The sequence below is a fragment of the Mizuhopecten yessoensis genome, unplaced genomic scaffold (genome assembly GCF_002113885.1).
Source record: "Mizuhopecten yessoensis strain PY_sf001 unplaced genomic scaffold, ASM211388v2 scaffold2329, whole genome shotgun sequence".
Classification (NCBI taxonomy): domain Eukaryota; kingdom Metazoa; phylum Mollusca; class Bivalvia; order Pectinida; family Pectinidae; genus Mizuhopecten; species Mizuhopecten yessoensis.
The window spans coordinates 5,457,740-5,479,454 of NW_018404492.1; the positions used below are offsets into that span (position 1 = coordinate 5,457,740).

Here is a 21,715-nt window from a genome sequence, read left to right on the forward strand (position 1 = left end):
ATCAAAGGATAAAGCATAACAGTGGTATACAAGCAAGACCAAGCATCTATCAAAGGATATAGTATAAATCCTCAAAGGATACAGTACAACAGTGGTATACCAGCAAGGCCAAACAACCATCAAAGAATACAGTATAACAGTGTTTTACCAGTAAGGACAAATAACCATCAAAGGATACGGTATAACAATGGTATGCCAGCAAGGACAAAATACAGTATAACAGTTGTTTACCAGTAAGGACAAACAATCATCAAAGGATACAGTATAACAGTGGTTTACCAGCAAAAACAAGCATCTATCAAAGGATATAGTATAACAGTGGTATGCCAGCAAGGACAAACAATCCTCAAAGGATACAGTATAACAGTGGTTTACCAGTAAGCAGTATAACAATGGTTTACCAGTAAGGACAAACAATCATCAAAGGATAAAGTATAACAGTGGTTTACCAGTAAGGACAAACAATCCTCAAAGGATATAGTATAACAGTGGTTTACCAGTAAGGACAAACAATCATCAAAGGATACAGTATAACAGTGGTTCACCAGTAAGGACAAACAATCCTCAAAGGATACAGTATAACAGTGGTTTACCAGTAAGCAGTATAACAATGGTTTACCAGTAAGGACAAACAATCATCAAAGGATACAGTATAAGAGTGGTATACCAGCAAGGACAAACAACCATCAACGGATACAGTATAACAGTGGTATACCAGCAAGGACAAACAACTATCAAAGGATACAGTATAACAGTGGTATACCAGTAAGGACAAACAACCACTAAAGGATACATTATAACAGTGGTATACCAGCAAGGACAAACAACTATCAAAGGATACAGTATAACAGTGGTATACCAGTAAGGACAAACACCAACCAAAGGATACATTATAACAGTGGTATACCAGCAAGGACAAACAACGATCAAAGGATACAGTATAACAGTGGCATACCAGTAAGGACAAACAACCATCAAAGGATACAGTATAACAGTGGTATACCAGTAAGGACAAACACCAACCAAAGGATACATTATAACAGTGGTATACCAGCAAGGACAAACAACCATCACAGGATACAGTATAACAGTGGTATACCAGCAAGGACAAGCAACCATCAAAGGATACAGTATAACAGTGGTATACCAGTAAGGACAAACAACCATCAAAGGATACAGTATAACAGTGGCATACCAGTAAGGACAAACAACCATCAAAGGATACAGTATAACAGTGGTATACCAGTAAGGACAAACAACCACCAAAGGATACATTATAACAGTGGTATACCAGCAAGGACAACCAATCATCAAAGGATACGGTATAACAGTGTTAACCACTATCAATAAAACAAAGCACCAGACAAACGGTTTTATTATTTTGTAACAATACATTAAACTTTATCATCAGCTAAAATTTTAAAACGCAAATGAAAATGCCCTTTATTGCAACGTTGTGTACTTGCAAATTAGTGCTGTGTGAACAGGTAATTTATGCTGCTGATTATGACAAAATCGATATACCATGTTAAGGACGCAACTACTGTGTTGAAACTGTATGAGTGTAGATTATGTGTAAGTTCTGTATAGCTATACCTTAAACGTGCTAGCAATATGTAAATCATATAATTTTCTTTTAAACTGTTTGGTGTAAGTAAACAAAACGTGAATATAATACCTAGACTTTTTTTCCAAATTGACATGTTAAAACGTATTTAACACAAAGGGTTTTACACGGTTTTTTTTCTCCTTTTGCCGAAATAATCACAATGAATAACCCAAAAATATAAAAATGTCTTCAGGTTTGCCCTCGTTCGCTATTTATAAGTTTAGGCTGCCGACTGATCTGAGTTTCCTGCGTAGGTAACGCATACGTTGCGTGATTCTCGTCTCGGGGTATAATGTAAGCCGCATTTGAAAAGAAAGAGCTTTAGTTTGGCACAACTATGCGTTATTAAACAAAATCGCTTCGTGTTAGTGAATAGAAGCTATTTCATTTAAAAAATCATAGACTATCTTAACGTGTCGACTTACAGTTTGGACTCGTACCCCTCACTTTTCAGGTATAAACTTATATGTAAAAACATTGGTCTCCGTCCTATTTAAAAGACCAACGCGAATTTTCATTTGACGTATTATGAATTGGATCATTTAGATAAGAATATCTCCGATACACAGTGGTTGCTGCTATGTTTTGTCGGTCCAATAAGACAACATACGGTACAAGGTGGTTGCTGCTATGTTTTGTCAGTCCAATAAGACGACATACGGTACAAGGTGGTTGCTGCTATGTTTTGTCTGTCCAATAAGACACAAATAGCTACATCGAGATTCCCCTTGTAGACACAAATACATGTTGGTACAGTGAGAATCCCCTTGTAGACACAAATAGCTACATCGAGATTCTCCTTGTAGACACAAATAGCTACATCGAGAATCCCACTTAAGACAGAAATAACTACATCGAGAATCCCCTTGTAGACACAAATAGCTACATCGAGAATCCCTTTGTAGACACAAATAGCTACATCGAGATTCCCCTTGTAGACACAAATAGCTACATCGAGAATCCCACTGAAGACAGAAATAACTACATCGAGAATCCCCTTGTAGACACAAATAGCTACATCGAGAATCCCACTGAAGACAGAAATAACTACATCGAGAATCCCCTTGTAGACACAAATAGCTACATCGAGAATCCCACTGAAGACAGAAATAACTACATCGAGAATCCCCTTGTAGACACAAATAGCTACATCGAGAATCCCACTGAAGACAGAAATAACTACATCGAGAATCCCCTTGTAGACACAAATAGCTACATCGAGAATCCCACTGAAGACAGAAATAACTACATCGAGAATCCCCTTGTAGACACAAATAGCTACATCGAGAATCCCACTGAAGACAGAAATAACTACATCGAGAATCCCCTTGTAGACACAAATAGCTACATCGAGAATCCCATTGTAGACACAAATAGCTACATCGAGAATCCCCTTGTAGACACAAATAGCTACATCGAGAATGCCGCTGTACAGTTTTCAATGTTCCATGTATAGTGTTATAATTCATTGATACTTTAATAAATAACTGTAAATGATTGTCATGCATCTCGGTGTCCTGAATTTAGATATGTGTGCTGATCAATAGTGCTATTTTGTGTAACTGTTTAGTCTTTTCGAAAAATCAACAGACTGTCAAGTTTTGAAAAGCTCTTTGTCATTTATGGTATTTCGGGAACAGACAAGAATGATGAACTTTATTACATAAGAGAATAAATAATAAAAGTGTATTGCCTAAATATGCAAAGATTGAACGGTACACGTAACTGATAATCGCATGTTCCAGACAGGATGAATCAGTTGTGTATCTAGCGGAAAGTAGGATGTACACACATCCAGTCTTTAAGTCGCTTAAAAACATTAATTTAATATTGATTATGTGCAATATTTTGCCTCCTGTAGCTACGTCAACAAATTGGGAACAAATGGCACGTGACCTGCTAGCAGAGGAGTTGAAGATCAAACGTAACAATAACCTAGCTAAAAACATCATCCTTTTCATCGGAGACGGCATGAGCATGCCAACTATCACTGCGGCGAGGATTCTCAAGGGCCAGCGCAACAACCAGTCGGGCGAGGAAACAGTACTGGCGTGGGAGGAGTTTCCTAATATGGCACTCTCAAAGGTAAACAAGTTGTTTGTCACTCACTAACTCAAAAAATTAAACTCTCCCAGCGGAATAAGAGTTATGTGCCACCCAGAAAGTCAACAAATTAAACTTTCAAATCTGCAATCCTGAAATAAAAAAATGCGTCAGAGACTAATTCCCCACCAAGCCCTGTCAAAGATTTAACAGGGCAGGCGTTAGCGAGTTTATATCACTCTTCGATTTCTTTGCTCTATCAAAAGCAAACAATACAAAATATTTATTATTTTATAAACTTTTCCAAATATATTTACAGTCATTGCTACACGTAGTGGCTATAATTGAACATGAGATAAAGAGGTGTCTGTCGACAAATACAGTAATGTAAAACTATTTTGAACTCAATCTTTAGCAAAATGGTATTGTTTTGAAGTATGCCAATGATTTGAAAAAAAGATTGTATGTTTGCGTCTTAATTTTTTTTTTTTTTTGGAAAATTGATATAAGAAACATAGAGATTGGTTTAAAGACTTTCCAATAAACAAAACGTTCCTGAGAGAGCTCTCAAATACACAGGGCTGCCAGAAAATATAATGCAGTAGGTCCCCGACCAATCTCCAATGAGATCCTCCCCGCTCACACACCTTCCTCTCCCCTTCTTTGTGTTCAAGATGCTTTCTTCGTCAGCACATCGCATCTTACATTAACTATGCCTCTGACTATACTATTGCGTCAATGTCAAAATACTACTTACAAAAAGGTCATGGGTATCAAACAAATGTCTGTGTCCTTCCGAAAAACCACGCAAGTTAAATCATGGTTTGAAATGTTATGATGACGTAATGTTTGTGCAAAGAGTCATGTTTATTTTTACCCCACCATATTCTTGTAGTTATAAAAACGGTAAATCACTCAATAAACACGTGTCAAGTGAGGTCTTTTATAGAATATAATACAAGGTCCTTTCTATAGGATATCAACAATGTTTAGGCCGTATTGTGTCAGAAATTTGTAATTGAACATTTTTTTTTAGAAATCGTATAACAGTTCAGTTTGTTACTTGATCACGTGCTTTTTTTTCTGCCGGAAGGAACTGGTAGAATATCGCTAATTGGCAACGGTGGGCCGTTGCCTATCTATTATACCAGTCACGACCCACTATTCCCCGACTTTTCCTGGCGATAAATCGACAAATCATAGAACTCGTGTACCCTCAGGTTTCTACATAAGGAACCCTCTTACTAAATCCTCATACGAGTTTGTTCATGCTTGACAATCTTTATCATCCCTAATGTTACATGTGAACAATAGAACAATTAAGATTCCTATATTTTTTATATTTTAGTTCATATAATTATTCGCAATGAAGAATGAACTTATGAAATAGTTGTTTTCGTCTGCAATTGTTGATATTATTACTGCAATTGATGATATTATTATTTCAATTTATCACTAATAAATGCGCAGGATTTTCATTTATCTTACAGTTTGATGGGTTTTTTTCTCGATACCTCCATATGTGAATCTGTTCCCAACTGTTTATTTTTTGCATTTCGTCTAACAAAACCTCGTTGGTTGATATCAAAATTATCGCTACTTCCTGAAAAACACCTGGGGTAATTTTGAAATGGTTGCTATGTAAAAAAAATAAAAAAAAAAATGTCATGTTAGTAAGGGTGTAGGTATTGGGAGTTAGATTACATTTTATCATTAGAGTCACTATATATGTTAAAGCTCAGAAGCATCAACAGGCTGAGAATCGCTCAAAGGATCTACCACTGTACATTTAACCGGTTTGTCAAAGGCATTTAACTGAGACATGATCGATAATATACAGACATTCAAATGTATATAAAAAGAAAACAACTTTTAAACTTTTGACCCGAGATCAGTTCAACAGTTCATCAAATTCCTGCCAAGCAACCACTTTGATTTTTATAAAATGTTTTTCGGGCCAAGAACATAGAGTCATCAGCGTTTAGCCAAACAACTGTTTGATAATGCTTAGGATTGAAATCTCTATGATAAATGATCTCATCACAGACGTACGGCAGTAACAAGCAGATCCCGGACTCGGCAGCCACGGCCACCGCCATCTTGTGTGGGGTGAAGGCCAACTGGTACACGTTCGGAGTGAGAGACACCGTGATAAAAAATAACTGTAGCAGTCAGCAGGGTCAGGCTGTCGAGTCAATCCTCGATCACTTCCAGAAAGACGGTAGGTACTCACAGGTATCATTCAAAAACTGTTGATTTCAGAAATAAAGTTGGTTCTCCCTGGTGTGACGTCACAGTCCGGATGGTACGATTTGCATTATTGCATTAGGCCTATATGGAGAATCATCATTTTCCTCGTCTTATTGGATTTATCATTTATATAATACATGCACACATAATGTGCAAATAATCAAGCTTGTACATATCTAGGACAATTGATATATATACATATATATTCAGTGACTTGGAATATATTATTTGTCCGGAACGTCTTGAACTTCGATTCCCACTCTTTTGATACCTACCTGCACCAGTAGGTAAATTGAGGACAAAACAATACAATTTAATCTATTGTTGGCTAACTATATCTGTTACCAAACATTTTAACGGTGAATACACGTCTTACTTTCATCTTTGAAAGCACATAAATTACATAATGTTTTACAGAAAATCGAAATTGCATACAAATCAATGAAATATGAATAATAAATACATCGTCTATGTCTAAAACAAACTTGACGGTACAGTTTTAGAAAGAAATGCTTTATATAAGGAAAAAGGACATATTTATTCCAGGTGAAGTTCATTTGCCCAAGGGCCCATAGGCTTTAGACATCCTTGTCCGAAATATTATATATAGATACCTACAGTATATGTTTTCATGAGTTGCCGAGTTCCCTAGACATATTTCATACAAAATGAGGAAGACTTTCAATTTTATGATGAATTACAGTAATGTTTAGTGTCTGAAAAATCTTTAGTGCAAACAAATTACATGATTATTTTTCAAGACATTAAAACCCATTAAAAACCACTGAAAGATTAATGATGTATACCCGCTAAATCTCTAGAATAGGTTTTCAATGAAGGAATGTATTTCTAACAGATATATGAGGCACATTTGTCCCAGCTTGATCGTCATTTTGTTTTAATCATTAAAGCTAAAAGGATCTATATGTTCTATATACCCGAACTTGAAATGCAATTTGGCTAGCCATACTTTTACTGGCTATCTCTGTTCCGTGGACATTGGTTTGTTCATTGCTATGAACAAAAAGATGTTTCAGGCATACATCATAGAGGGAAGACCTACCTTACATGTCATATGAGCTGGTTAATAATTCTTATATAATTTTTCTATAGATATTGTACATATAATTACAAATTACACCCTCATTTGTAAACGATGTTACAATATTTTCGCGTACATTCTTCTAAGTAAGCCCACTTTTCCTTGTGGCACAAATCTCCCCTACCTTTACACGAGCCGGTGGCTGCTTCACTACCCATACAGTGTGGTAACTGTGCCCTTGTAGTATGTAAGTATCCCTCGTCTCATTGATTGTTGCCGGTGATATTAGATCAGATCCTCCATTATAATCGAAAACAATCTCAAGGGGTTGGTTTGGTTTTTTGAGTTTTTAATTCCTGCAAAAGCTTAGGCCATAGATATATTAACAACGTGTCCATAAACTGTTTGAGCTATTCAAAGGTACTTTAAAGTGCCACCACACCGGGTTAACTTCATCTGGACAAGGTAGCGCAAATATCCGACCCAGACACATTATCCTTAAACCGCGCAAACCTTAATGGGAAGGAGGTTTGTTAAGTATGGTTTTTGTTCTACGGTACGGTATACCGGAGCGCTTTAAAAATCATTAGCGTGTTTGCATGGATCTTTTAGAAAGGCAACACGAAAGCGACTAAAATACGGAAAATAATGATATTGGATTGGAAGGTGGTGGTGGTGGTGGTGGTGGTGTCTTGGTTGGGATGATGTGGTTGGTGGTGGTGGTGTCTTGGTTGAGATGGTGTGGTTGGTGGTGGTGGTGTGGTGTCTTGGTTGGGATGGTGTGGTTGGTGGTGGTGGGGTCTTGGTTGAGATGGTGTGGTTGGTGGGGGTGGGGTGGGGGTGGTGGTGTGGGGTCTTGGTTGGGATGGGGTGGTTGGTGGGGGTGGGGTGGTGGTGGTGGGGTGGTGTCTTGGTTGGGATGATGTGGTTGGTGGTGGTGGGGTGGTGGTGGTGGTGTGGTGTCTTGGTTGGGATGGTGTGGTTGGTGGTTGTGTGGTGTCTTGGTTGGGATGGTGTGGCTGGTGATGGTGGTTGTGTGGTGTCTTGGTTTGGATGGTGTGGTTGGTGGTGGTGGTGTGGTGTTTTGGTTGGGATGGTGTGGGTGGTGGTGGTGGTGTGGTGTCTTGGTTGGGATGGTGTGGTTGGTGGTGGTGGTTGGTGGTGGTGGTGTGGTGTCTTTGGGGGGGGGGAGTTGTGGTGTGGTTTGCTGGTGGTGTTGTGGTGTACGTTCTGCTTGCTGACCCTCACTGTAGCTGTGATAATTGTATTATATATGAAACGTATTATCTTTAATTATTTTACACATGAAAGAGAAAATAATTGCTTGCCGTGGTAACAGGCCTAGGTACTGATGAAAGAATGTTTACCGTGATAACAGCACTACTGATATATGTCTATTGCTTTGTCGTGATAACAGCACTACTGATATATGTCTCTTGCTTTGCCGTGATAACAGGTCAACTTTGCATTGTTTTGCTTTGTAAATACGCCTACCTACTGATGAAGTCTTCTGGCAATATTAACAGGCTGACTGGTAAAGTTGATGTTTTGCAATGTTAACAGGTCAACATTCTTATATTGTTATACTTTTTTTCCTTTTTATTCTCTATACTCTTCTATAGTGGAAAAAGTTCGAAATTCCAGATATTTGCTTCAGAAAAATGTTGACCGGTCAACATCGAAATGTTGACTGGCTTTGAGTGAAATGTTGACTGCTTACGTCACAGCTCATTACTATTCGGTATTTCTCGGCCATTACTCGGCAACTTCCGCCGTTAAGCAATTACCAATAGTGGCATCCCTATAGGAAGCATTGCTCACGTCTGCTTCCGGCCGTCTGCAATGTGTATGTATGTCGGCTGCCTTATGTACAATCATATACAGATTTTCGAAATACACTGCTGCAGAAATTGATGATTTTTTTAATTAGACAGTACAAACACCAAGAATGTGATCAGAGTTGCAGAGAAATTAATAAAAGAATATATTGAAGCAAAGCATAACGCATTAGCTCGGGATTGTTTTCAAGATAAATCCAAATTGGAAACGTCAGAAATTTTGAAAAAGTTATAACAAAACATTTGTAGGCTGATTTTTCGGTCAGCATGTGTTATGTTGAACCCTCGGACCAAACTGTTGCCTTCGGCCTCAGACAACAGTTTGGTCCTCTGGTTCAACATAACACATGTTGTCCTCAAATCCAGTCAACAAATGTATAACGGTATAGTTTTGCAACGTTAAAAGGGTAAATGTTTTATCAATTATGCAATTGATACCTACCTATAAAGTCCATTGCTCGAATGGCTTATTTCGTTAACGAAATATTTTGCAACAAATAACAAAAAATAATTGTTCAAATTATAACCAATGCTATGAGTGTTTACAATCAAAACTGCTGATATAAGTATTGTAGTGTTAACACAGAGAGCTACTGGTTTTAGTATCGTAGTGTTAACACAGAGCGCTACTGGTTTAAGTATTGTAGTGTTAACTCAGAGAGCTACTGGTTTTAGTATTGTAGTGTTAACACAGAGAGCTACCGGTTTTAGTATTGTAGTGTTAACACAGAGCTACTGGGTTTAGTATTGTAGTGTTAACACAGAGAGCTGATGAATTTAGTATTGGAGTGTTAACACATAGAGCTACAGGTTTAAGTATTGTAGTGTTAACACAGAGAGCTACTAGTTTTAGTATTGTAGTGTTAACACAGAGAGCTAATGGTTTTAGTATTGTAGTGTTAACACAGAGCTACTGATTTTAGTATTGAAGTGTTAACACAGAGAGCTCCTGGTTTTAGTATTGTATTGTTAACACAGAGAGCTACTGGTTTTAGTATTGAAGTGTAAACACAGAGAGCTACTGGTTTTAGTATTGTAGCGTTAACACAGAGAGCTACTGGTTTTAGTATCGTAGTGTTAACACAGAGCGCTGCTGGTTTAAGTATTGTAGTGTTAACTCAGAGAGCTACTGGTTTTAGTATTGTAGTGTAACACAGAGAGCTACTGGTTTTAGTATTGTAGTGTAACACAGAGAGCTACTGGTTTTAGTATTGAAGCGTTAACACAGAGAGCTACTGGTTTTAGCATTGTAGTGTTAACACAGAGAGCTGATGAATTTAGTATTGAAGTGTTAACACATAGAGCTACTGGTTTTAGTGTCGTAGTGTTAACACAGAGAGCTACTGGTTTAGTATTGTAGTGTTAACACAGAGAGCTGATGAATTTAGTATTGAAGTGTTAACACATAGAGCTACTGGTTTTAGTGTCGTAGTGTTAACACAGAGAGCTACTGGTTTTACTATTGTAGTGTTAACACAGAGAGCTACTGGTTTTAATATTGTAGTCTACTGGTTTTAGTATCGTAGTGTTAACACAGAGAGCTGCTGGTTTTAGTATTGAAGTGTTAACACAGAGTGCTACTGGTTTTAGCATTGTAGTGTTAACACAGAGAGCTACTGGTTTTACTATTGTAGTGTTAACACAGAGAGCTACTGGTTCTAGTATTGTAGTGTTAACACAGAGAGCTACTGGTTTTAGTATTGAAGTGTTAACACAGAGAGCTACTGGTTTTAGCATTGTAGTGTTAACACAGAGAGCTGATGAATTTAGTATTGGAGTGTTAACACATAGAGCTACTGGTTTAAGTATTGTAGTGTTAACACAGAGAGCTACTGGTTTTAGTATTGTATTGTTAACACAGAGCTACTGGTTTTAGTATTGTAGTGTTAACACAGAGAGCTACTGGTTTTAGTATTGAAGTGTAAACACAGAGAGCTACTGGTTTTAGTATTGAAGAGTTAACACAGAGAGCTGCTGGTTTTAGTATTTTAGTGTTAACACAGAGAGCTGATGAATTTAGTATTGAAGTGTTAACACATAGAGCTACTGGTTTTAGTATTGTAGTGTTAACACAGAGCTACTGATTTTAGTATTGAAGTGTTAACACAGAGAGCTACTGGTTTTAGTATCGTAGTGTTAACACAGAGAGCTGCTGGTTTTAGTATTGAAGTGTTAACACAGAGCTACTGGTTTTAGTATTGTAGTGTTATCACAGAGAGCTACTGGTTTTAGTATTGTAGTGTTAACACAGAGCTACTGGTTTTAGTATCGTAGTGTTAACACAGAGAGCTACTGGTTTTAGTATCGAAGTGTTAACACAGAGAGCTGCTGGTTTTAGTATTGTAGTGTTAACACAGAGAGCTACTGGTTTAAGTATTGTAGTGTTAACACAGAGAGCTACTGGTTTTAATATTGTAGTGTTAACACAGAGAGCTACTGGTTTTAGTATTGAAGTGTTAACCCAGAGAGCTACTGGTTTTAGTATTGTAGTGTTAACACACAGAGCTACTGGTTTTAGTGTCGTAGTGTTAACACAGAGAGCTACACGTTTTAGTATTGTAGTGTTAACATAGAAAGCTACTGGTTTTAGTATTGTAGTGTTAACACAGAGAGCTACTGGTTTTAGTATTGTAGTGTTAACATAGAAAGCTACTGGTTTTAGTATTGTAGTGCTAACACAGAGAGCTACTGGTTTTAGTATTGTAGTGTTAACACATAGAGCTACTGGTTTTAGTGTCGTAGTGTTAACACAGACAGCTCCTGGTTTTAGTATTGTAGCGTTAACACAGAGAGCTACTGGTTTTAGAATTGTGGTGTTAACACATAGAGCTACTGGTTTTAGTATTGTAGTGTTAACACAGAGAGCTACTGGTTTTAGTATTTTAGTGTTAACACAGAGAGCTACTGGTTTTAGTATTGTGGTGTTAACACATAGAGCTACTGGTTTTAGTGTCGTAGTGTTAACACAGAGAGCTACACGTTTTAGTATTGTAGTGTTAACATAGAAAGCTACTGGTTTTAGTATTGTAGTGTTAACACAGAGAGCTACTAGTTTTAGTATTGTAGTGTTAACACAGATAGCTACTGGTTTTAGTATTGTAGTGTTAACACATAGAGCTACTGGTTCTAGTGTCGTAGTGTTAACACAGAGAGCTACTGGTTTTAGTATTGTAACGTTAACACAGAGAGTTACTGGTTTTAGTATTATAGTGTTACCACAGAGAGCTACTGGTTTTACTATTGTAGCGTTAACACAGAGAGTTACTGGTTTTAGTATTATAGTGTTAACGCAGAGAGCTACTGGTTTTAGTATTGTAGTGTTAACACAGAGAGCTACTGGTTTTGGTATTGTAGTGTTAACACATAGAGCTACTGGTTTTGGTATTGTAGTGTTAACACACAGAGCTACTGGTTTTAGTATTGTAGTGTTAACACACAGAGCTACTGGTTTTAGTATTGTAGTGTTAACACAGAGAGCTACTGGTTTTAGTATTGTAGTGTTTACGAAATCACTAATGTTATATAGTTTTGCTGTTATATATATCACTTACATATACTTCTCCGACACACCAGGTTTCCCGCCGTTTTTTATGCGGGTTCATGATGTTGTATCTTCTGTTTCGATGACTCTTCGGTTCCTTGTTCTGATTAAGTCTGTTTGGTCCATTTCTATATTTTATTTTACCTAACAGACAGAGCTACTGGTGTGATATCTACTGCACGACTCACACATGCTACCCCAGCCGCCTCCTACGCCCACACTGCTAACCGCGGTTGGGAGGGGGACGTCAAAATGAAGGGTATAGAGGGAGACTGCAAAGATATTGCTTATCAATTTGTCCACGAAAACCCAAACATCCGAGTAAGTATTTCATTATGCTTAGGGAGCCGAAATATACGTCTTTCTTCATACCGATATGTCTTATATTCCCTAAAAGTAAACATTTTTTTACCATCGTTTACTCAGAAATCTGACATCCAGCTAACTATATTTTTGATTATCTAACATTCACTTACAATTCAGAAGAACTACCTTATATGATCGCTGCAGGTGGCAATGGGCGGGGGTAGAAGATTCTTTCTCCCTAACGATACAAATGACCCGGAAACAAATTCTGTTGACCCCAATCAACGACAAGATCAACGCAATCTGATAGAGGTAAGTATGAAATAACACGGAAATCCAGTAATTAGTTCACAGTGTTGTATCATACACGGTATATGTAAACTATATTTATTTTACAACAATTATATATGAAACAAGTTATTTCAACTTATATAAATCACTCTTGTTGGCCCCGATGTTAGCGCGCGTGGGGTCTTAATGTGGGAGGAAACCGGAGTACCCGGAGAAAACCCATGTGATCGGGCAGGTGACCCATACCTTTTCACGTCCGATTGGGGAATCGAACCCCGGTCGCCTTTGTAAAAAGGCAAGTGTGCTATCCACTGCGCCACCCGACCACCCTAAGTATATTACCCGACCACGCTGTATATGTAAAACCATCATTGGCAAAATGAAAAATACAACCAACAGGACAATTTCTGAATAGTGTGCATGGTGTTTTTAAATGTACAAAATATAAGCAAACCAAATACGTGTTCGTGTAGCTATGAACATTATATCATTAAATTTTCGGGTACATGTCGTTTTATCATTTCTGTAATCAACACATTAAGGACAGGTCATTTACAGTTGATATCATTCGAATTCTATTATACGTAGCGTGATATAGGGGGTTAGTAATGTCCACTTTACCAGTGTACCTATGTACGAACGAAATCCATGTTATTGTGAGTAGTGTGTTAGTATAGACGTTATGTAAACCCATCCGTATTTTAATGAAAGAATGTTGTTTAAGGCATTGTGAGTCACAGACCGTGAATAGAAAAGACACGGAATCTTAATCTTCAATAAGATTCATCAGTTTGGAAACATGCAATATGATATCAAAGTTGTCGCAACGTTTCAATACCGACTGGTCTCTTTGTCAAGTCATAGCTAGACAAAGGGACCAGTCGGTCTTGTCTGTGTAAAAAGTAAAACTTTGATATCATATCACATGGAATCTTAACCTCAACCGCATTACCATCAAAACGAACTAATAGCATTGACCTTCTCATCAAACTTTGTTAAAATACTTATTTTTTGCATATAGAAAACAATGCTTACCTCGCATAACATATGTATGTTTAATTTGTTGTTATCAACCTCGGCCAGGACTGGAAGAGAATCCAATCCGCCGAAGGACGGCGCCATTCTTATGCATGGAACAAGCAGCAGTTTGACGCCATAGACCCCGCTACTACAGACTATCTATTGGGTCAGTAACGAATCCGGTCAAGTCCTGGTCATTACGCACGTCAGATTCTATACACGGGCTAACAGCCAAGATATATAGTTCATTCAAGGATGAAATACCATGATGAAATAATTCATACAAGATATCTGTGGTCACGTTTTTCATTTATCTATCTGAAGTCATGTTTGTTAGTAATAACATTTGGTATTTTTATACTCAGCTCCTGACGAATTGAGTTTATTGTTTATGTTGTCGGCATTGTATTTGAGACAGGGAGATGGATGATATAAATGACGCTATGTATACACTTCCAGATAACATTTAAATATATATATGCATGCATAGTTTTCGCGGTAAGACCGACTGGTACAATATAATCGATTGGTAAAGATTAGTTTAGAACTGTCCTTGCAAGTAATCTGCTATTGAACTAACTGCACCAGCTCAATTCAACCATTTTCTTTTTAGGACCGAAAATGACAAAACGTAATTTATTTTTTATTGCAGGATTGTTTGAGCCAGGCCACATGCAGTACAACTACCAGAGAGATTCGGGTCCAAATGGAGAACCTTCTCTAACAGAAATGGTATCCAAGGCCATTAGGATACTCAGTCGCCATAACCGCGGATTCTTCTTACTAGTTGAAGGTACAGAGAACGTTGTTTTATAAGTAAAATCGGAGAACAAATATTTAATAATGAGTTATCATTATAACCGACTGTTACATGGTGACATGATCATCTCGTACAGTCTGGAAATCATATCATGTAAAACTAGCTACCTATTTAATTTCCGTTTAGGTCGGTTGTCTTGGGGAAATGTGTGTGAATTGTTAGTCTCCTGACGTAATTTGAAAGACTGCGGTGTTACAACAGACATTACAGGAGTATTATACACAGACGTTTAGACTACGTAGAATGCTCACTGTGTGCGTGTTCATGCCTCACACCCGTCAAATGTAAAATGTGTCGGGGAACTTGAGGTCAAATCCTTTTCAACAATGTAAACATGGTTTTCAATATGATGTTCGGAGTTTTCAGTTACCTTTAACGTGATATAAAGCGAGTGTAGTTGTATACCGGCATTACATTACCGGTATTCAGGTCACGTCTGGGCACCATCAAAAACGTGTTGTAGGTATATATATATATACACATATGTAAAATCGTCAGGTGATCGATGAGTTTGTCGGTGTATGTCACCTTTTGTACGTGTAGGACGTCCTTCCTCTGCAATATACTATAGGTCTACAACTGTCGTTATATTTTATGACTTCCATAATTCACAGCATATGATATATCTTGTAGAAAGAGTAATGCCCAAACGTAGAAACAAAACTATGAAAAAGACATTCCCTTTTAAATCTAAAGCTAAATATAAGTTTTGGAAATATAAAGACATACAATACATGTAATTGTTTATAAATGGTAATTTTAAATCTTAATTGACGGATGAGAAATTGAACATTATTGGTGAACAGCGAGCACAGAATGATTGTAAGATAAATTTTATAACTATAATACATATAACTCTCAAAGTATGACGGAGAGGTTATGTAATCTCATGGACAAAGAAACCCCAACCTTATGATGAAATGTCACTGAGACATCATGTACGCTCACTAACGAATGAAACTCGTCCTTTTTCTAAAGCATCACTGAGCGAGTCGTCGCGTTAATAACAAATCATATCCAGCCAAATTATAAAATATCACCAAGACGTTATGTAAACTCGACGAGATACCATGTTAACTCACTGAGACGTCATGCATTCTCAATAAGATGTCGTGTAACTTCAATAACAAGTGATACCAGGTCGCATTCTAAAATATCATAGAGACGTCATGCATTCTCAATAAGATGTCGTGTAACTTCAATAACAAGTGATACCAGGTCGCATTCTAAAATATCATAGAGACGTCATGCATTCTCAATAAGATGTCGTGTAACTTCAATAACAAGTGATACCAGGTCGCATTCTAAAATATCATAGAGACGTCATGCATTCTCAATAAGATGTCGTGTAACTTCAATAACAAGTGATACCAGGTCGCATTCTAAAATATCATAGAGACGTCATGCATTCTCAATAAGATGTCGTGTAACTTCAATAACAAGTGATACCAGGTCGCATTCTAAAATATCATAGAGACGTCATGCATTCTCAATAAGATGTCGTGTAACTTCAATAACAAGTGATACCAGGTCGCATTCTAAAATATCATAGAGACGTCATGCAAACAGGAGTAATTATAAGTACGTTGTGATAACGGCTTAATTCTCACACAAGAAATAGTAGTACTTCACCTTAAATATCACATGAGTGCAGTATATGTTTCTATGCCTGTAGTAGTAGAAATATATATGCTTTTTTGCTTTCATGTGGGACAAAACAAAAAACTTTTCTCCTATGGTAATTTTTAGCAACTGTAACAATATTCAAAAAGCACTGTTTCACTGACATACCGATGCATGAATATTTCATACAAACCTGAGTCATTGCGCGTTGAATTGCTTTTATTTTGCATTTATTTTTAAAAAAAAATAGCAACACAAAAACGTTTCAGTAGGTTCGTTAGCCATTTATATCGAATATTTATGCATTCAATAGACTGCGTCTATACTCTATCAGTCCCTATATATTTTGTGTGAAAAACGGTAAATAAATCGCTTTGAATGTCTGGTCGACCTTGTGAATCTGCAAAATTATCAAATAGATCCTGATTTAAATATTGTCTTGCCTTAACTGTATTTTTATTCAGATATCGTAAGCTTAATGTTTAAGAATTGAAACATAAATATCGATCAGCAAAACTTGTACAATACAGGTGCTCGGATCGACCACGCCCACCATGACGGTCTCGCCAACATCGCGCTTGACGAGACTATATCATTAGAGTCGGCCGTCCGGGAGGCAGCCCGCCTAACTGACGAGTCCGATACGCTCATCATCACGACGGCCGACCACTCACATGTGTTCACCATGGGCGGATATCCGAAACGAGGCAACGATATATTGGGTAAGAAAAGCCATATATCACGCGATAGCAAATGCTAATATAACAACGAAATAACCTATGACCAATTCTATGTATAGTTTTCTTCAGCCCCGATATCAATGAGAGCCTCAAAGTGTTTGGCTGTGTTCTGGCCATGTTTAAAAACAGTTTACTAATGATTCTGTCATAGTTGTGTTTATCGTTATGACCAATTATCAAATTGATCTTCCTGGCAAAATGTTTTTTTTATTTTCAAAATAATTGATGGTTTTCTGAAATAGACTCTTTCATCAATGAGCACTAAAGTCATTTGACATGATGATTTTTCTTTCTGGTAAATATCTATAAGCACTAAGCGTGTCAGTAGGCAGTAATATATGTAGGTAACAATATTTAATTATTGAAAGGATTTGCACGTATCCGTATATACTACGTTTCAGGTTATTCGGACCCCATTGCGGACGAGGTTCCCCTGGATGGAATACCATATGCTACCCTAGCTTACAGTAACGGGCCGGGATACAGGTGGGGAAACCGTAGTGAGTTCAACGACTCCAAGGCAGACACAAGTAAGTAATCAGTGGCGTAGTGAGTCCGACGACTCCAAGGCAGACACAAGTAAGTAACCAGTGGCTTAGTGAGTCCAACGACTCCAAGGCAGACACAAGTAAGTAATCAGTGGCTTAGTGAGTCCAACGACTCCAATGCAGACACGAGTAAGTAATCAGTGGCTTAGTGAGTTCAACGGCTCCAAGGCAGAAACAAGTAAGTAATCAGTGGCTTAGTGAGGCCAACGACTCCAAGGCAGACGCAAGAAAGTAATCAGTGGCTTAGTGAGTTCAACGGCTCCAAGACAGACACAAGTAAGTAATCAGTGGCGTAGTGAGTCCAACGACTCCAAGGCAGACCCAAGTAAGTTATCAGTGGCGTAGTGAGTCCTACGACTCCAAGGCAGACACAAGTAAGTAATCAGTGGCGTGGTGAGTTCAACGACTCCAAGGCAGACGCAAGTAAGTAATCAGTGGCGTAGTGAGCTCAACGACTCCAAGGCAGACACAAGTAAGTAATCAGTGGCGTAGTGAGTCCAACGACTCCAAGGCAGACACAAGTAAGTAATCAGTGGCGTAGTGAGTCCAACGACTCCAAGGCAGACACAAGTAAGTAATCAGTGGCGTAGTGAGTCCAACGACTCCAAGGCAGACACAAGTAAGTAATCAGTGGCGTAGTGAGTCCAACGACTCCAAGGCAGACACAAGTAAGTAATCAGTGGCGTAGTGAGTCCAACGACTCCAAGGCAGACACAAGTAAGTAATCAGTGGCGTAGTGAGTCCAACGACTCCAAGGCAGACACAAGTAAGTAATCAGTGGCGTAGTGAGTCCAACGACTCCAAGGCAGACACAAGTAAGTAATCAGTGGCGTAGTGAGTCCAACGACTCCAAGGCAGACACAAGTAAGTAATCAGTGGCGTAGTGAGTCCAACGACTCCAAGGCAGACACAAGTAAGTAATCAGTGGCGTAGTGAGTCCAACGACTCCAAGGCAGACACAAGTAAGTAATCAGTGGCGTAGTGAGTCCAACGACTCCAAGGCAGACACAAGTAAGTAATCAGTGGCGTAGTGAGTCCAACGACTCCAAGGCAGACACAAGTAAGTAATCAGTGGCGTAGTGAGTCCAACGACTCCAAGGCAGACACAAGTAAGTAATCAGTGGCGTAGTGAGTCCAACGACTCCAAGGCAGACACAAGTAAGTAATCAGTGGCGTAGTGAGTCCAACGACTCCAAGGCAGACACAAGTAAGTAATCAGTGGCGTAGTGAGTCCAACGACTCCAAGGCAGACACAAGTAAGTAATCAGTGGCGTAGTGAGTCCAACGACTCCAAGGCAGACACAAGTAAGTAATCAGTGGCGTAGTGAGTCCAACGACTCCAAGGCAGACACAAGTAAGTAATCAGTGGCGTAGTGAGTCCAACGACTCCAAGGCAGACACAAGTAAGTAATCAGTGGCGTAGTGAGTCCAACGACTCCAAGGCAGACACAAGTAAGTAATCAGTGGCGTAGTGAGTCCAACGACTCCAAGGCAGACACAAGTAAGTAATCAGTGGCGTAGTGAGTCCAACGACTCCAAGGCAGACACAAGTAAGTAATCAGTGGCGTAGTGAGTCCAACGACTCCAAGGCAGACACAAGTAAGTAATCAGTGGCGTAGTGAGTCCAACGACTCCAAGGCAGACACAAGTAAGTAATCAGTGGCGTAGTGAGTCCAACGACTCCAAGGCAGACACAAGTAAGTAATCAGTGGCGTAGTGAGTCCAACGACTCCAAGGCAGACACAAGTAAGTAATCAGTGGCGTAGTGAGTCCAACGACTCCAAGGCAGACACAAGTAAGTAATCAGTGGCGTAGTGAGTCCAACGACTCCAAGGCAGACACAAGTAAGTAATCAGTGGCGTAGTGAGTCCAACGACTCCAAGGCAGACACAAGTAAGTAATCAGTGGCGTAGTGAGTCCAACGACTCCAAGGCAGACACAAGTAAGTAATCAGTGGCGTAGTGAGTCCAACGACTCCAAGGCAGACACAAGTAAGTAATCAGTGGCGTAGTGAGTCCAACGACTCCAAGGCAGACACAAGTAAGTAATCAGTGGCGTAGTGAGTCCAACGACTCCAAGGCAGACACAAGTAAGTAATCAGTGGCGTAGTGAGTCCAACGACTCCAAGGCAGACACAAGTAAGTAATCAGTGGCGTAGTGAGTCCAACGACTCCAAGGCAGACACAAGTAAGTAATCAGTGGCGTAGTGAGTCCAACGACTCCAAGGCAGACACAAGTAAGTAATCAGTGGCGTAGTGAGTCCAACGACTCCAAGGCAGACACAAGTAAGTAATCAGTGGCGTAGTGAGTCCAACGACTCCAAGGCAGACACAAGTAAGTAATCAGTGGCGTAGTGAGTCCAACGACTCCAAGGCAGACACAAGTAAGTAATCAGTGGCGTAGTGAGTCCAACGACTCCAAGGCAGACACAAGTAAGTAATCAGTGGCGTAGTGAGTCCAACGACTCCAAGGCAGACACAAGTAAGTAATCAGTGGCGTAGTGAGTCCAACGACTCCAAGGCAGACACAAGTAAGTAATCAGTGGCGTAGTGAGTCCAACGACTCCAAGGCAGACACAAGTAAGTAATCAGTGGCGTAGTGAGTCCAACGACTCCAAGGCTGACACAAGTAAGTAATCAGTAGCGTAGTGAGTCCAACGACTCCAAGGCTGACACAAGTAAGTAATCAGTGGCTTAGTGAGTCCAACGACTCCAAGGCAGACACAAGTAAGTAATCAGTAGCGTAGTGAGTCCAAAGACTCCAAGACTGACACAAGTAAGTAATCAGTGGCGTAGCAAATCATTTTTCGGATAATATGCTTACAATGGGTCAAGCGTCCGAGGCGCGAAGCGCCGGAGGATAGGGAGGGTATTGGAAAGACACTAGCTGGACAAACAATGTACTAGGCTCTAGAAACAATGTCCCATATTCTGTGAACTCTTTTAAGACTGATTATTAACAAGTAAATCCCGACTATTTATATGAAAAATATTTAATTTTGTACTTCAAGTAGTTTTTGATTCGTATAAACCTTTGAGATTTGTCTAAGTGTATAGACATACTATAACAACACTATTTTATCAGACTAACATTTTCAAGAAGATTTAGTTTTTCTTTCTATCCATTTTTTTTTATTGATACGGACGGTCCATATTCATCATAAAAAACGAAATTTATAAAAACATATGATTATAAAACAAGTCTTGAAAACGTCAGTGTATGGTCGAGCATACGTGTACAAGCATGATTTGCTACTTTATAAAGAGCATTAAACAGACGACACGTCATAAAAAAAGGAAATAATGATTTTGTAATAAATTTTATATTTTTTGCCACTTTTTTGCTTTACATATGTGGTATAGCTAAAAGCATGTGACATGTCCTACATTAGGAACGCTTGAAACTTCTCCTTAAAGAGTAGAAAATAGATTCAAATAGGATTCAATGTTTTATAAATAGTAGGTACATTTGATTATTTCTGATAACTAGGTTATTAAACAAAGTTTAATGATTTTTGTCAAAAATATGCTATCAAATTTAAAACACGAAACGATTGTTTTTCGACCATACATTTTGTGTGACGTTTAGATAGCAATCAGACAGTGTTTTACATGTATCACGCTGTACACTATATCTCTACACCACTAGTATCGGGAATCATCTGCTGCCTTTGTATCAGGACTATATGACCGATGTTTACAGGGCTTCCGTACAACCCGTGATGTTCTCTGATTCGGACATGTATTGTCGCACTCTAAATTTTATTACACCGGATAAAATCTACTGCACGATACCCCCATACAGAAGCTTTCTGAACACGACTTCAGATCATTGAAACTTTCCATTTCGGCTAATGTATCACTGTGGCTGGAAGGGGTTTAAGATGGTTGATATATAGAATCATGGACGCGTCGCTACTGATGAGTGTTTGCTGTGCATGAGGCTTCTTCCCTACTGATAGCACAGGGGTTGTGTAGGCTCCAGTTACACAAAGTCTAGACATTGTTTACAACAAAACATTTTAATGGAATATCAAATGTCAAT

At 38.7% G+C, this 21,715-nt stretch overlaps 1 protein-coding gene across 1 annotated transcript in view; it reads left to right on the forward strand.

Moving 5' to 3' along the window:
• Positions 1-21,715, forward strand: part of LOC110445658 (alkaline phosphatase-like) — a 46,645-nt gene that overhangs the window by 11,303 nt on the left and 13,627 nt on the right. The window contains exons 2-9 of the mRNA XM_021490386.1: positions 3,471-3,694; positions 5,699-5,873; positions 12,475-12,644; positions 12,834-12,941; positions 14,004-14,106; positions 14,593-14,733; positions 16,914-17,105; positions 17,525-17,653. Of these exons, the coding sequence (XP_021346061.1) occupies positions 3,471-3,694; positions 5,699-5,873; positions 12,475-12,644; positions 12,834-12,941; positions 14,004-14,106; positions 14,593-14,733; positions 16,914-17,105; positions 17,525-17,653 (1,242 nt within the window). The remainder of the gene's footprint in view (positions 1-3,470; positions 3,695-5,698; positions 5,874-12,474; positions 12,645-12,833; positions 12,942-14,003; positions 14,107-14,592; positions 14,734-16,913; positions 17,106-17,524; positions 17,654-21,715) is intronic.